We start from the raw sequence: 18,095 nt of genomic DNA on the forward strand, positions 1-18,095 counted from the left end.
TTCTTTAAAGGACGCCTGCTGTTCACGCTAAAGAAAGTAGGAGCAAATTTCATATCCATCCCAAATAATCTTCACAAACAGATGCTTAAAGAAAAAAAAAACCTGATAAATGGCCAGAAACATCACATGACATCAATTTGATAGCATTTTTACCTTTTAATTGTTCCCTGGAAGACCTCTGCATGGTCTGGCTTGGGCCTGCAAACCACTGGGAATCCGCCATGGCTTGTACTTGCAAGAAGCTGAGCCAAGGAGGCAATGTTTTCCTTCAGGTGAAGGACTCTGACGCCAGGCTCCATGACGTCCCTGGCAGAGAACAATTCCAGGTTCAACCTGAAAGACACAAAGCAGACAGCCAAAGGATTATTTAGTAAACAGGAAATGAGGCGTATTGTACCACGTTAGCGTTTGACGAGTTTATAATGTGTTAGTAAATTACTTCAAGATGGAAATCAAACTGCTTTATTTGCAAATGTAAAAAAAAAAATGTAATTACCCAATAAAACTGCTTATCAAGAGTTGCCTTTCTTTGTGTGAGATACATGATAAATTCAACCATATGCATGACATGGTCATCCTAACAGGATATCGTAAGACTCATTTATCAATTTGCATGACTTTTCACATTAAAAAAAGATTTTTTAATCTGAGCTGAAATCCTCCGGAATTCTGGTTGATATCAAATAGTTTAAAGTTAAGCACTTTGGAGAAATTCAGGCTTACTCTTATCATTGCAATAGTTTTTTTTTTTGCGGTGGTAGCAGTTAGAAAGATAGCCCCTTCAAAGATAGCTTACAAATCATATACAGATTTTCCAGTATTTTCTAACACTTTTCAAGTTCTAGGCAAAGTTTCAGGAAATATGAACATACAAAACTGAAAAACGTGTACCCACTATTTCTGACAGTAGGGTGAAATGAAAAATAAAGATACTTTCTGTAAAATTCAGGAGTAATTTCTATGGAATTACAGTAGGCCAGATTCTTGCAACTGAAGTCAATGAACTACTCTTGTTTTAAGCTTGTTTTATATTTTCTATTTTCAAAAAAATACATTAATTATTCTGACTATCATCTGGACACACCATAAGCCAGAATCTCCTGTTCAGACACAGGCTGACACAAACCACAGACAAAATCAACTGGAGCATAAATTTGCCCATATCCTGTTTTACCAATGTACCTTTCATCCCTGTGGTAAAAGCAGCTCTTTCCATATGCTGTTAATTATTGTCCTCCCTCCTGAGAGACACAAGGTTATTTTTTCAAGCCAGTTACTCTGATGGTTTGTGATGTGACCACCTGCCTAAGAGGAACTGAACTGAGAAGACAATAACTTCATACATGGCACCTACACAGCTGTGAAACAAGTTTCTTCTTCTTCTAAAATGGGATGGATTTAAATGAATCCTGAAAAAGAACAGTCTTTTATGCGTCAAATCACATCATATCTATGCCCAGTTATATGAAACAGACTGCAGGCAATGAAAATTTGGAACACCATCTTATTACAGATGCATGTTTCAAGGGACCAGAACACCAACTTACGGAAAAATGAACCTCTCTGAACCGCATTTTGCTTCTGAGTTAAAACGAGCAGTAGTTTACCTTGCAAATCAAAATGGCTGAGTGCAGAATTTAGTACCAACTAATGAAAACAAAACCTAAAAATCCCAAAGAGATAGATTTTTTCATTCTTAATCTCACTGAGAGCTACCAGTTGATGCAGTACAAGTGATGGAACTCAGTGGGAACCACAGATGCTGCTCAGGATGAGTTGCTGTCAGAACTGTGCTGCTGTGGCTGTTTGTTGCGTAAAACAATCCACCAGAGGAATTTTATTTGTCCTAAATGAGTAGATTCCTGTTCATCCTCTGCCTCTTTTCCATCTGCCCAGGCAAGATAAAAATCTGTATTTGCCTGCCTTAAGCTTTGTTTAGAAATACTGTACACTGTATTACTATTAAAAGTACTGTACCTAGCACAGTGGACACAATGTGAAAATGTGATAATAGCTACTTCCTGAATTACATGAAATATGTGCAAACCCTAAATGATTTTTAAATAAGAGCAATGTGAATACTGTTACATTCCAGCAGTTTCTAGAGTGTATTTCTTAGCAGTACGTAGGTTTTCTGTCTTGACAACTTTACGGTTTTGCTCTGCTGCATGGAAAGCAAACGTTCTACATTATTGCAGAAGTCCATGAAACATCCTTGGGTTTTGTCAAGTCAGATGTTTTTATAAAAGCAAGGGATCGCTCATTATATGGTTGTGTGATCTTGGCTTTGTCTGGGATTATAAAGTGTCTGTATTGTCTACATCAACTGTACACCTTGCATTATCATTGGTCAGCTTTTTCAGATGTAAGAACTCACTAAAGTCTGGCGCTGATTCACTGCTCGTTGTCAGTGACATTTCTTTCAATGAGTCTTCTGTCTGTTGCTGTAAAGAATAACCTTGCTTTGGGGGTGGAGGAGACAAGCAGGCAGAAGAGCTGTTTTATGAAAGACTGTTACAAGGCCAAGGCATCTTTAAATAGAATTGGCTGAAGAAAGCCTTTACCAATATATTGCTTCGCAGAAAAACACCAAGCCAAACCGGAGTTGCAGCTATAGGATCATAAGAATCAAGGATTGTTCAAGTCAGAAGGGACCTCAGCAGTTCTCTAGTCCAACCTCCTGCTGAAGGAGACTCAGCCATGAGCTTAAACCATGTGCTTGGGCCTTTCTCTAGCTGGGTCTTAAAAACCCCCAAGGATGGAGGCTGCGCAACCGCCCTAGGCAGCCTGTGCCACTCCCCCACTGTCCTCATGGTGAAAAGGTATTTCCTTATACCAGTATGAACATCTCTTATTTCAACTTGTGCCTGTTGTTTCTTATCCACCATGTACCATTGTGAAGACCTTGGCTCCATCTTCCCAATGATCTCCAATAGTTGGGGGGGGGGGAAGAGGAGGGAGGGGGGCACACTGTTAGGTGCCTCCAAAACCTCCTCATCTCCAGACTGAACAAGCCCCAGTCCTGCAGCCTCACAATGCAAGTGGTCCAGCCGTGACCATCCCAGTTTAGCAACATCTGCAATTCTGTTGAAAGTACACTCCGTTGTCTCCTCCATGTCATTTATGAAAATGTTAAACAGGCCAGGTCCAGGGATAGACCCTGCAGTGCTCCACTTGGTAGGCCTCCAGGCAGTGTATGATCCATTACACTCTCTAAGGCCAACCACCCAACCAGTTATTTTGCCACCCGGTTGTTCAGCCTCTAAATGGTAACATCGTATCTTGGATACGAGAACATGATGCAAGACAGTGTCAAAAGCCTTGCTAAAGTCAAGGTAAATGGGACATCCACTGCTCTCCCCTCATCCACAAACCCGCTCATTTCTGCATAGAAGGCAATCATGATTTACCTTTGGTCAATCCATGCTGACTGTTCTTGATATCCACCTTCTCCTTCATGTGCCCAGAAATCTGTTCCAAGAGAACTCACTTCATGATTTTCCCAGTGACTGAAGTGAGGCTGACTGACCTGTAGATTTCTAGGCTGAACTTTTGGTCTTTTTTGAACACAGGTACAATACCTGCCATTCTGCAGGGATCTCCCCCAGTCTCCACAAAGACAGCAGCCTTACAAAGACATCAGCCAGCTCTCTCAGCATCCTTAGATGCAGCTGATCTGGTCTCATAGACTTCTATGGCTCAAGTTTTCACAAGTAATCCCTCACTCAGTCCTTAGCTACTGCTGGTAGTTCTCTTTGAATCCTTACACTAAATTCAGAGACCTACGAGTCCTTGTTGGTAGACAGTGAAAGCAAAGAAGGCATTGAGTGTCTGACCTATGGCTGCTGTCACTAAATCATGTGTCCTCCTCCATCTGCTTCCAGAGCACTAAACCTATTCTGCAGTTGCAGACCTGAAAGTGGAGAAGGAACCGTTTTCTTACTGCCAGGAGTCACAGGTATCCAGCCTTCCCTATCATGGCAGTCTCCATGTGCCATCCACAACCTACCATGGTCTCCTGACACCCCTCCTTCTGTGTAGCTGGGGGTTCAGGCTGTTGTTAAATGGGTGCCTAACATGCCTTTACCAGGATCCGTCTTCCCAGCAGCAGGCAAGATCCAAAGATGGCAAAGAAAACTCACAGAAGAGCCAGAAGGAGAGTACAGACAGTGAACAGGTGCCTAAAAAGCCATCCCTAAAGGCACCTACATGGGCACTAGTCCACCAACGGCCATGCCAGCTGCCCAGGCCGTGCTCACAGCCCTCCAGGTAATAGTACTGCCCACGGGCCAGTTAGACAGCAAATGTACGCCATGCCCAGCCATCAGCCCCTGCGGGCAGAGTCCCCACCGTTGGTGGGTCCCTTCTTCTGCACAACTACGAGCCTGCCCAAATGCCTCCCAAGGACGCTTTGCTTAGCTGGTGAATGTCACTTCTGCTGCACGCTTGTGTTTATGTAACAAAGCCCTCGGTTTCACAATGCAATTTCAAGCAAGGACATTTCATTAACATTTTGAAAATGCCTTTTTATATGGAATAACAAGAGGTACTTACATTTGGATTTTATCAAGCAGATTTTTCTTACATGGTTAGATTTACCTCAAGGAGAGACACAGAGCCGTAGCCTCACTACTAAAATAGATCTAGCGTAAATTTTTCTTTTATAGGATATGTGAGAACATTTTCTCCCAAAACGTAATTCAATATAGTACCATAATGTGTTAAAGTACTAAGGCTATTTCACCAAAGCTATGATATCCAAGTTTCAGCTTCCTTTCAAGAGCACATCCATGAGACTGGATATAACATGGAACAAAGACAATCTGCCTTATGACCTAAATAAGACAGTCATTTGGTAAGAAGCCAATATCCCTGAATGGTAAACTGCCTTGAAATGATTCATGGAAATGTAGTTCGGGCCCTGTTGCTATTAAATCCAATGGAAGTTTTCCCACTGAAATAAATTGTTAAGGATCTAACCATAACAGATCTAATCATAACATGGACGTTTCCTTAGACAACACGTAGTACAAGAGGACTTTTCTTCAAATAGGATTTACTCTATATTTTATGCAAGTTTCAGATGATTAAAAGGACTTAAAGAGGGGTGGGAGAGAAGCATAATCCTAACTCAAACACACTCCAAGGACCAAGGTGCATGAGAACACAGGCAGTGCTGCTTGCTTAGATTTATTCACAGATTTGCCCTCGTCTTTTTTAGCTGTCGCTCCCATCCTCCTCTTTCTACAATGAGAATGTTTACCCATTGACTCGTCACAGGTCATCCTGCTCAGGACAGCCCTACGTTTTATTTGGGCTTCTTATAAACCATTGTTTTATTGCCCTGACTGGCCACCGCATCTTGTATAAAAAGTTCTCAGGAGGTTGTTTTGGGGTTTGCTTAATGCTTGTGGTGATTTGTAGTCTGAGCATCGTCAGGACTCTGAACAATTGAGAGGGCAGGCTGGTTAGCTTAGGGGAACATCATCAGGTTGGAGGTCATTAAAATTACTCACCTGTGTTATAAACATCGGCAAGTATTAGAGCTATTCAGTTCTAGTTTCTACTATTCATGCATTTTCTGAGACTAGGGCATTCTTTTTTTAAAAATATACTTCATTTGGCTAGAAAAACTGAATAGATTTATTTCATAATTTTCATTCTAGTACAGAACCAGCCACACTGCTAGGAAGACCTGTAGCTGCTACTACATTATAAATACAGTTTATTTATATTATCTTTCTTTCGCTCTATCATCTTTAAAGAAACCCCATTGTGAATAAACTCACAACATTGCAGGAAATTCCTTACATTTAAATACAAATTCTTTTTTTTTTTTTCTTAAAAAGTTATAAAAAAAGATTTCTACATACTTGTCACAGGCCCACCAATTTTCTTTTCAACAAGACATTTGGTAAAAGCAAACTATGAAAAAGCTTATCCAAAAGTTACATGCCAATATTGATCTCACTATATAACAGAATAGCATATATGTACTACAGAAATGTTAATCATGTGCAGATGACTGAATTCAGTAGTTTTGCAAGTGAATTCTGTGAAAAAAATGGTTCTTTAAGTATGTTCACAGAATACCACTGAGATCAATAAAAGGAAACAAAAAGCTCTATAAAACCTCTTTATGCTGGAAAAGGACATCACTTAAATTAAATTAATTTTAAAATTGATTTGCTCCACTCAGTGCTAACCCTTGAAATAGACACACTTGAACTGATTTAAAGTTAAATTAGACCAATAAAATCACTGTGTGCATTGATATAAGCGCATGCATGCTAGTGATGTGCTTTTGTTTATTTAGATGTATTTAAAATCAGTTTTCAGTGGAACTTTGCACGGCAGACATGACTCCTTGCTCTCTCTATTTTAGTTGAACACTAACAGTCTTCTGAGTCTGAGTGAGAAATTCTTCTAGTTAAATCAGGAGCCAAAAGTTTGGCAGAGTTCAGTCTCCATTCAGTATATCTACAAATATTTACATTGACTATAAGACGACAAGCTTCCCAGCATCCCTTGGTCCTGGCTCCCTCAATATTCTTAAATGAGGGAACATTTAGCTATTCAGTCTAAAGGCCTTTTGATAGTACAGCACTTACTGTGAAATGTGTTGTTTGGGTTAGCTGAATGTCTCTGTCACTTATTTCCCAGAGAGGATTTGAAAGTTATATATGTTTAGCAACTACTGTATGCTAAAGACAAATGGATTTCCACAAGGTCTCATAATCTGCTGGGAAACTGTCTCTCTCTAATGCTTGAAAAATTGCAGAACAAAAAAGAAACAAAGGAAACAGATAAGAAAGCCTCTGTGTTTTGGAAAAGAGATGGATTGGGGGGGGGGGGATGTTGAATGTTTGGGGGTTTTCTGCCAAGAGTTTGCTTTTCTGTTCCTTATCCCTTATGAAGTTTTTCCCACCAGCACTGTCAGTGTAAAATGCTACTAAGTTAGAAAAATAGCAGCTCCTACCCACTTTGCATAGATGTAGCTGTTCATACAAGGGCACTTACCTTTAAAAAAAATGAATTAGGTTGTGCATGAGACCTTGGGATAAGCAGGTAAAGGATCGTGTGAGTGGATCCACATGCTGGAATTGCTCAAACGGCAGCTTAAAAACTACGGCCTCAGCGCACCACATGCGAAATTGTAGATAAAAACATAAAGGTCATAGTTCTTGACTTAATTTTCACAGTGCAAGTCCAAAAACAAATTTACAAATTGTAACTAGCAGCCTACTTTAGCCATGTCAGTATTAAGGGAAGTACAGGCATCTAAATATTCAGACCTATTGACAGTGCCTGCTCACTACTTCCACCCAAACCCGAAGGCATCTAAACTCACCTGGTGTTTCTATTCAGAACTGTGCATTTCCCCACGTGATTAGTAGTGAGAAATGTCTCAGTCCAAACAAGCAGCTGTCTGGCACGTACCTGCTCTCGGCCCTTACATGTATATCAACAGCACTGCGAGTCCAACGCAAGGCACTGCACCATGGCTGTTGAAGAGCGGCATCCAACAGACATGACCTGTAGAAGACTACATTTGGTGGAAACGTGAGAGATCCAAAATGGGTTCTCCCCTCCTGCCGAGGCTGCTCAGCTGAATGGCCGGGAAAGGAGGACCCCTGCAAGCAACGCCTAGCTGGCTCTAAAGAGAACACGCATGAACGTGTATAAATGTACACAGAGAGAAAGATCCAATGACGGATTAACTGTCTTGATGTCTAATAGGTTCATCCTGGTACACATACTACTTATTATTACTGTATTCAGAATGGGAATGATTCGGCTATCCTTGTATTTTCCAAATTATTATCTGAGCCTGTAGGAATCTTCCCCCCCAGAAAAAAAGTGTTAAGCTTGTGTTAAATCCATCTGCCCTGGCATTATAACCAACCAGAGGCAAAGAAAGTAATTTCTCAAAATGACAACAGTACAAGCTATTTAAATTCAAAGAAGTGTTTCAACCAAAATTCCTTAGGAATAAAGTGAGAGAAGCAAGTAAATTGAGTGCTAAAATAAATACCTCATGATCTTGCTTATAACCAAACAAACAGGGAAATGCGTGGTCTTTGGACAGATCATTGCAGAGCAATTTCCAAGGGAAATTCACAAAATACTATGCTGTTCTCGCTGTTTGAATGCAATGACATGATGAGTTTCTTGCAAACGTATGCCAAAAAACCTAATCCAAACTGGAAAGAAGAGAGGAAAGCTCCTATGAGACAGTTTTTATAAAAGCTTCATTCAGGGCCTCCACCCTCATGTACTGTACCAGCCACCTTAGCTTTTCCACTCTGCCTGGTCCAAGAAAGCACCGACTAGTATATTAAAAATGCTGGCTTTAAAATGTTTGGGAATGGACAGTGACAGCAATATATGTTTTAATAATCAGACACAGATTATCAGATGACCTTTTAGTCAAAATGAGGTACAGCGATTTGGGTCTAACAGATTACAAAATGAGTAAACTAAAGTAATACGGATGGGAAAAAATATGAAAAAGATTTCAAATTGCTCAGTCCCTCCAAGAATCAGGCACTTTCTAGTGGAAAAGTGTAGTCAGGCTATTAAAACATAACGTTGGGTATCTGGAGATACAGATTATACCCTGTTCCCAGTCCAGTAAATAGAAGTTTTTGACACTTATAATGAGGATTTCAAGCAAAAGCACTTCTCCTTCCAGCTGTACAATCAACTTCCTTGGGAAAGGCATTTAACCCCTCAAACTTCAGCATTCCCATTTCTACAACAAATCTAGCCCACTTCTTACACCACAAGCACTTTGGGAACCATAATTAATTTTTCATAAAAATACTGTAAGCTACAAGTTTCTACATATATTCATAATTTTAAAAAAAATTTCTTTAACTAACCCCCCTGCTCTCTAAATACCATTCATGTGCAGCACATGTTTTTTCCTCGGTTATGACTTATGGCAAGAACCCACTACTACAAATGGAGAATATGCGTGTACTTACACCCCAGTTAAAAATAAGGTCATGAATGCTGGTATTACTTATCTGCTCTTCCAGAAAATGAGTGGTGATCTCTCTGCACCTGACAGTGTATTTACAATGAAACACGGTCAATATTTGCACCCGAAATTCTGGGAATGGATTTTGTGTGTCTGACTTGCTTTCTCTCTCTCCTTCCTTATCCCCAACACCAGGACTCAGCTTCCTCAGGCTTTTTCCATCTCCTGTCGCTTTCATCTCTCACTCACCTACTGTCACAACTCCACATATTGAATGGCAGCAGCTAATAAAACTATGCTCATGGCTTTATGGCTTTCCATAAAACTACTCCATTCTGTGCCCTTTTTTTGCCTTACTTCTGCTGTGGCTCTGTGTACGCTCAGTGTACTGAAGAACAAGCCTCCCTTGTGATTGTGTGAAACAGCATTTAACGGCTTCGCAAAACTGGTATTATTTCTAAAAAGGGTATTTCATTTCTCAAACATGGTGAAATTCATTGAAGTATTTTGTGCCATCTGTTTCCTCTTTGTAAATAAATAACTCTTTCCATCATGGCAACCGCTATGACAAGCTACTAATATTTATGAGGATGTAGCAATGCTCACAGGAACAGAAAAAGTGACATGTATGTGAACAGCAAAGACAATCCATTTCAGCTTAAGGTGAACTTGGAAGCAGTCCCCAGCACCAGAATGAAGATGATATCCTTACGTGTAACTCAGGAACACTGAAGTATGACTTTTACATAAATGGATGTCTGTATTCCGATATCCAGCAAAGACCCCTAAGGGATTTCAGCCCGCTTTGAGTCAGATCCACCATTTCTTGAATGAGTTCAAACAGTTGTTCAATGACATCTTCATGAGATCAGCCGCTCTGCCAGCACAGCTGGCTTTCCGGTGAGGTTGGCTGGCTTTAAGTGGAAACTGTCAGTATCTGCCAAATGGTGGCCAGACACCAGAGCAGACTTAAACAATTAGTGGAATACCCCATCCGATGGCTGGATGCGATTTCTCCCTGTGTGTATGTGCACGCTCCACCTGCGTGCTACCACATCTGAAGGCTGCGGTGGTACCCATAGAGGCAGCCTGTCCTCCCAGGTGAGCCAAAAGGGAGTCAGTCTCCTCCTCGCTGGGCCAGCAGAAGCTGTTTCAGGTTTCCCGCAGCTGAAAGTCGCTGTGTGCATGTTTTACCTAAGGGCCTGTAGGAGCCGGAGCGGCTCGCTCGCTGCCCACCAGTGAGCTGTGAAACATAGGTGATTAGTTCCAGATGCTGCTTCAGTGCCTTTGCTTCTGCGGAAAGTGCGCAGAAATCACTTCTTTCGGTTTCACGGGACTCCCCAGAAATGGAAAACACACCAAAAGTCAGTGTGGATTTGTTATCCCTCCCTCAACATCAGGCAGGCTGCAGCAGCAACTAAGACATCTGTGGAAAGACTTCTCCACAAGCCGAAGGGATTTGTGTTACACTCGCTATGGACCTTACAGCTGATTCACGATGGACCTTACTGCAAGAACCAGAACCTCATATTAAGTTCCCGTCCGTTGCCGCAGGATGCCCAATACTTGCAGCAGGTTTGCCAACCCCATGGCAGTCCCATTCACACTCTAACAGGGACCTTGCTTTGGACAGGTGAGGGAAGTGCTTGTGACAGAAACCAGAGGAACGGGATAGCTGCTTCAAAACTCACTACATTTGATCTGCCTGTTCATGCCTCCAAACTTTCTCCCTAGAGTTTTGACCAACTACACCAAACCAGTCTTTCAAACTTCTTATAAGTTTGTTTCTCTTAAAAATCTCGCTACAGGAAAGCCATTTTTCTCACTGCTTCTGAATTATAATAAAAGCAGATCATGTAGCTGCATCTATCTGATAATTTACAGTACAACATTCACTTGTAAATTCAAAACATTTTCTTCTTCGCACACTGTGATCACAATCAGTATACAATCTTGGTAGAACTTGCCATTTACAATTTGCATGTTCGGGGGCAGGAGGGAATCCAGCTTCAATTGTTCATGAAAAAAAATGGGGCGATAGAGAAGCTGAGCCTGCAGTTTTCAGACATATCAGAAAATATAATTTCTTAGAGCCTGAAAACATTCCAGTGTAAAACATTTTGGGCTCATGGAAAGGTAATTGTGCAAATATACAGGTCCTGTGTAAACATTAAAGTATTTACAAGGTCCTCCAAGGATTTCAATCAGACAGATTGTTGGCTTTTCTTCACTATCCTTGTCATTATATTTTTCTGTATTCGTGCTTCTATTGTATATACCTGGTTATGAGGACTGCAGTAACTACCGATACGCGTCCAAGTGCAGTAGGTCAGCAGTGAGCTATTACTCAGCCTCCAGCCCTTTCTATCAAAGGAGGGTGCTGCTGGCTGGGTCTCCACGAGCCCTCCTCTTGGCCAGCTCCACACTTGCTCCTTATCCACTGCTCTCTGTAAGTCTGCAGCTCCTAACCTTGAGGGCGCAGCTCCAGCTCCAGCTCTCATCCTGGACATTTTAGGAAAGGGAACGGCTAAGGGTGGGAAAGGTTTATTTTAGTTTGGAGGGAGGGTTATATCTGCTGGTATTTATTGTAGCATGGGAAGAGTAATTTGTTTTATTTATTCAGACTCCGCTCTAAAAATAAACAGTAATGCAACCAGAATCTTGGGCATCTATATATGGTTTTACCAGTCTAAATAAATAAAGTCATTTTGATTCATGTAGTACCTTTAGTTAGTAGCTTCATTAAATAGTCAAAATTAGAGCAGGTCGAAAACCATCTTCTAGAGTTCACAGGAAATTTTGCCTTTACATAAGGCCTTTGGTTTAAGAACTTGACAATACTTGCCAAAGACAACAGACGCTGAAAGCCACATGAGGTATATAGGCACTATTTTCCCTTCTGTAACTGAGAAGATAGAAAAATGAATTGGTTTGGCCAAAGAAACATAAGGAAATGGGGCAGACCTGCGAACAGAACAGTCACTCCTCCTCGGTCTCCTGCTTCCCTCCATATACCCTTCCTCTTCCTGTCTCATCCGAATATTCATATTAATACGATTACCCTGTTTGCATGTGACTTTTCTCCTAAGAGACATTATTCAAATTTGGACACCGAAATCACTTCCTGCTAAATTTGAAATTTTGGGTGAAATTTAACGGTAAAAAAATCTGAGAAAACAATGTCTCTAGTCTGAAGATTAAGGCTGAAAAGGTCCATTAGGTCATATTTGTAGATCACTCAGTATCATAAGTCTTGGTTTTACCCCAAATCCTATAAAGAGAGCTAATCGGATCTCCTGAAAACTACAAAGCTAAGTAGCCTTGTTTATCACCACCTGTCATAGAGCAAAAAATGCATCAATAACATAAGTATTGGGGTTAATATACAGCAGTAACTCTGCCCAGCTGGAAGGTCACCTTCCCTTCATGTTCAGATTAAGACAACCTTCTTCACACAGATTCATGTGCACCAAGTCTTCACCTTTTTTTTTTTTTTTGGGGAGCGGTTCTGGATAATTTGGAGCCAAGCCCAGTCTGAAGACTCAAGCACAGCGAAGCAAGCTGGTACCAACCTCTTGCCAGGTTAAAAGGATTGCGAAGGGAGGCAGGCTGGACCTTCCCACAGAGATCTGCGGGAGCGGGAGCTGGTGCAGGGGCAGGAGGGAGCAATAAATCCTTTCACCCATCCCACATGGGCACCACCAACCCCATGTTGAAAACAAGGCAAGGCCATGCTGCTGTTCTTCCACGCACATAAAGCGACATCTAGCTCTGCCATAGCGTTTTTGTCAGGGGGTCAATACCGCCGTTTATAGCTTGTACAGTTGCTTCTCAGGTAATGGGATCACACTAAACTCAAAATCCAGCACAGGAGAATAGGTAAAAAAAGGGACTAAAAACGGTTCTTTGCCATGTTTGCTTAAGCCTGACATAGAGGCGACTTAAAGCCCAAATGTAATTTTAATAAATCTCACCCACATCTCAACACCTTCTCTCCATCTTTTCTGTAGCAGCCAGGGTTCTCCCCAGACAAAGCGTGGCCTTGTTACAGCAGCTCCCTTTTTCCTTTGTGCAGCCAAAACAGGATCCAGCTTCCACCGCAAACACTCTACAAAAGATGGGCTGGATGCCCTCTGATGCGAAAACATTGCCAAGTCCACCCCCTAATGATGTCTCTCAGGATGAAAGCACCAAGCAGCCATGAAAAGCACCGGCTTCTCAAAGAGGCGAGACGGGATGCACCACATGCATCTTGGCGAGTTGTCTTTGAGTGAACACTTGTGTCAGCAAGATGGGTAAGGAATCTTTTAGTATAGTAGTTGCTACTCTAGTTGCCCAAACCAAAAACATCCCCCTCCCCCCCCAAAGTCCGGTGATTTTCAAAATCCAAAGCCTCATCTAAAAAGTTCGCTAATTACCCCAAATTTTATAACAGGCCAAACCAGGACCTTGGATCCCAAATAACCCTCAAACTTGGGTTGGCTCAAATTCTGGATCCTATGTCTGCGGTGTGGGCTAAGGCAAAACTAGAAGGGAGAAAGAAAAAAAATCAGCTTTGCTCCATGGATCTTTAATACAGGGCCACCTCTGATACACTTTAAAAAAATATAATGAGACCACTATAATATATATTCCAGCCAAAATTCTTGGCTCCCAAAACCAGCTTTATATGGTATGCAATACAGAAACACCCAGGAGACGCTGTAAGAACTTTGACAAGGCTAATATTAAGCTAGAACAAAACAGAACTACTGGCACCAGCTCCACTCAGCTCTTAAGTAAACTTGTCCCATTAAAAAGTAGCCTCTAAGATATTTTCTCTCTGAAGTGTATAGTAGCTTATAAAAAGCAGGAAGGGTTGCCAAGTCATAGATGTGTTCAAGTACTCCTTACCCTCATTAAAGAACATTCCCTGGCAGCCAGCAGCTTTGAGTGTTCCAGTGAACCAGATTTTATAAGGGGGGTGTTTACAGTGGTGTGCGATGTAGCTGGAAATCACGGTGCACCATAGCAGCCCTGTACTAGATACAGCTGTATTTGGAGCCTTATCACCCAGGGCACAGAATACAACAGGCGGGGTGATCAATGAGGTTCCAAAAAAATAATGAGTATTAAGAAAATAAATCTCAAGCCTCTCTGCTTCATAGGAAGAAAAGCATCCAGAGATGCCAGTGCCTAAATACGAATTAGGTAGTGAAATACCACTGAGGATCTAGGTCTCACTTCCACCAGTTTCATATATAATGGTATTTGCAGACATGTCTTCATAGTGAGCATGTACATAATTTAGCTTCTTAATGCACCCACTGATTTCCGCAGCAGTTTGGAATTAAATTCTTTTGTGGATCTGGACCTTACCACCACCCCCCACCTTGTTCATGTAAAGGCTATCTTCTCTTCTCAGTTCAGTGTCGAACACATCTTCTGCCTGGGGATGTTATCCAGCCCTGTAAGAGGAATCAACAAATGATCGAATACGGAAGGTCTTTTCATCCTTAACACCGATGAAGAACTGGGAAAGAGAAGATCTGCACTTTCTCTTTAACAGTATGAGTGCTGAGGACCTAAAAACATGCGTTCTCTTGAGTTTCTCATTTTTCCTCCCTGCTACCAACAAGGCACTGTTTTCCAAAGGCTTTTCAGTTTCAGTTGAAGAAGGATCCCAATTTATGTGGCATTTCTATGGCATTTAAGCAAACTGTTAGTTATCCAGATCTTTCACTCTGCATACACAAATACAATTTATCACCTGTTTATAAACACATGCTAGCTACCAGTTCCTACACAGCTGACCCCTGTCGCTGTTACAATTTGAGGAAGCCAGCAATGCACAGTTTATACATTTTGTGATCTTACAGAATAATTAATATTGAACAAAGAGGATGTAGAACCTGCCACACATGTAACTGTGTCACCTACACTTTCCCAGAGCAGCAATAACGTGGTTGCAAACCCTCAGCCAAGCTGATGCAACCAGAGAAAGAGGATAGCCTGTGCAAAATGACATCTGGGTGTAGGCATTTGAAGAAAAAAATACTCCCAAAGTGTAGCAAATAAGTGGAACTTAAAAACAGCAGAGCCTCACATACGCTGGGTGGACACTCTGAGATAAAAGAAAGACTAGAGAAGCAGATAGGCAGGCTCCCACAGCATCTTGTTAGCAGGACCAGTCAGAGAGAAAACAAATGAGAAATCTTGGTCCGCAGGGAAAACACACGGAAAGAGAAGTCATGGCCAGGCACCTTTCTGTAGAATTTTGACTCAAGTTTCAAGGATGCTCAGAAGTGATGAGGAAACAGAGATAAGGAAACATGTACAGAGACTAATTTTTTTTAACTGTCTTGTCTTAATCTGTGTATTTCTCATGCTAGGTAAAGTAATAGGATCTTGGTTTTGGAATTCTTACAAAGACTTACAAAGCATGTTAGGCTTCATAATTTGTTTCAGTTATGACATTTTTTACTTTAAGAGGCAGATTATAAATCCAGACTTCCTTTGAGTCAATATTCAGGGTTTGGGATGCCTAAGCTATAAGACAGATCTAGGATTAGTCCAAATCCTGGAGGTCTAAGGTGGCTTAATGGTGAAGCTTCATTTGTTTGAGGGGATAACAAGGTAACAGAGCACCCAAGAAGTATGATGGAGAGACCAAGAAATGGGCCAGTACCATAGAATCATAGAACCATAGAATGGTTTGGGTTGGAAGGAACCTTTGACAATCATGCCATGGGCAGGGACATCTTTCACTAGATCAGGTTGCTCAAAGCCCCATCCAACCTGACCTTGAACACTTCCAGGGATGGGGCATCCACAGCTTCTCAGGACAACCTGTTCCAATGTCTCTCCACCCTCATCATAATAAATATCTTCCTTATGTCCAATCTAAACCTATCTCTTTTACTTTAAAACTGTTGCCTCTTGTCTTATCACGACAGGCCCTGCTAAAAAGTTTGTCCCCATCTTTCCTATAAGCCCCCTTTAAGTACTGAAAAACTGCAATAAGGACTTCCCAGAGCCTTCTCTTCTCCAGGCTGAACAACCACAACTCTCTCAGCCTTTCTTCACAGGAGAGGTGTTCCAGCCCTCTGGTCATTTTTGTGGCCTTCCTCTGGATCCGCTCTAAAAGGTCAATGTCTTTCTTGTACTGAGGATCCCAGAGCTGGGTGGAATACTCCAGGTGGGGTCTCATGAGAGCAGAGTAAAGGGAGAGAATCACCTTCCTCGACCTGCTGGCCATACTTCTTTTCATGCAGCCCAGGATACAATTGGCTTTGTGGGCTGCAATTACACATCGCCAGCTCATATCTAATTTTTCATCTACCAATATCCTCAAGTCCGCAGGGCTGCTCTCAATCCATTCATTACCCTGTCTGTACTGATACTGGTGATTTCCCCAATGCAGGAGCAAGACCTCAGTGAACTTCATGAAGTTCACAGTGGCCCACTTCTCAAGTCTGTCAAGGTTGCTCTGGATGGCATCCTTTCCCTCAAGCATATCAACTGCACTACTCAGCTTTGGGTCATCCGCAAACTTGCTGAGGGTACAATCCCACTGTCCGTGTCCCAGTACGACTCCTGAGACACCACTTGTTACTAATCTCCATTTGGACACTGAGCTGTTGACTGCAACTCTTTGGACGTGCCCACCCAGCTAATTCCTTATCCATTGAATATTCCATCCATCAAAGCCATATGTCTCTAATTTAGCTAAAAGAATGTTATATGGGACTGTATCAAAGGCCTTACAGAAGTCCAGGTAGATGACATCCATAGCTCTTCCCTTGTCCACTGATGCAGTCTATCGTAGAAGGCCACTAGATTAGTCAGGCATTATTTGCCCTTTCTGAAGCCATATTGGCTGTCTTGAATCACCTTCCAGTCTTCCAAAAGCCTCGACATAGCTTCCAGCAGGATCTGTTCCATGATCTTACCGGGCACAAAGGTGAGGCTGACTGGTTGGTAGTTCCCAGGGTCCTCCTTTTTATCCTTTTTAAAAATGGGTGTGATGTTTCCCTTTTTCCCAGTCACTGAGGACTTCACCTGACTGCCAAGACTTTTCAAATATGATGGAGAGTGGCTTAGCAACTACATCTGCCAGTTCAGATGTGTATCAGCCTATTCAGACTATGTCTAAGAGGATTTAGACTAAAACTTGGCAGCCTATAAAGTGTCTAGCTATAAAATCTTTACCAAGTTGTGATACTATGTGTTTTGCTTTAGAGTATCAGTATATTCTGTGACCAAGTTATCCAGAAAATTTCTTTAATGTTCCTGGAGAGGAAAGGGAAAGGAGTGGGAGGGAAATGAAATTTTATATATATATAAAAATATATATATATTTGTCCTTCAAGTGAATAGGACCTCACTCTGAACCAGGAAAGCAGCTATAATTCTTTCCGTGGACTTGTCATCTGACTGGAATACCATGGGAAACTTTATGACTTCTTCCCCTCTGTTTTATCTGCCATGGTACATATAGAAGTCATCCATAATGTCACAGATTGTTTTTATTTCCTCCTACCACATTGCTGGCTCTTTTTCCTCTCATGTCAAATACAGCTAGATTATACCCAGCATTCAATGTGCCTGCTATAAACTTTCAGATATGGCTACATCTGGAAGAAAGTTATAAAGTGTGGACAGAATGAGTCACCAATATTTTATTCTTCTAAAGGGTCATTTGAAACTAAGAGATTGTCCAGTAGACCTCAATACTGGGAGAAACGACAGCTAAAGTGTCCTGCAAATATCTTTGGTCGTGAATATATATTACCCAAATATGCCTTAAGGAAAACAAAAAGTCTTTCTATGGTATATAAATGAATTCATTTTTCCTTCTATTTCTTCACCACGTTACCTAATTCATTCCTAGAGAATATCTTAAAGAATCAGCATTTCTGCTAATTATTTTATAGGAGACAATAGTACAGAGTTCTCACTACCTACAGATAAATTTAGCCCCAGCACCTTCATTTAGGAAAGAAAATGGTTCTTATTACTCTTTATAAATGCCCATGAACAGACTGAAGTTTTGGATACTGGTTCACACACTGGAAGATACACAAGAGAGGTTGGATTAACATAGGTTAAAAAATAAAAAGCATAACTT

General features: G+C 41.4%; 1 protein-coding gene across 1 annotated transcript in view; it reads right to left on the minus strand.

The window, feature by feature from the left end:
• The window catches only part of LOC142078253 (chloride channel protein C-like), a gene marked incomplete at its 5' end in the record, with an annotated part of 79,400 nt that overhangs the window by 17,815 nt on the left and 43,490 nt on the right, over window positions 1–18,095 (minus strand). Inside the window, 1 exon segment of the mRNA XM_075140708.1 lies at window positions 154–333. Within this exon segment, the coding sequence (XP_074996809.1) occupies window positions 154–333 (180 nt within the window).

Source organism: Calonectris borealis, chromosome 2 (assembly GCF_964195595.1).
Source record: "Calonectris borealis chromosome 2, bCalBor7.hap1.2, whole genome shotgun sequence".
Lineage (NCBI taxonomy): Eukaryota > Metazoa > Chordata > Aves > Procellariiformes > Procellariidae > Calonectris > Calonectris borealis.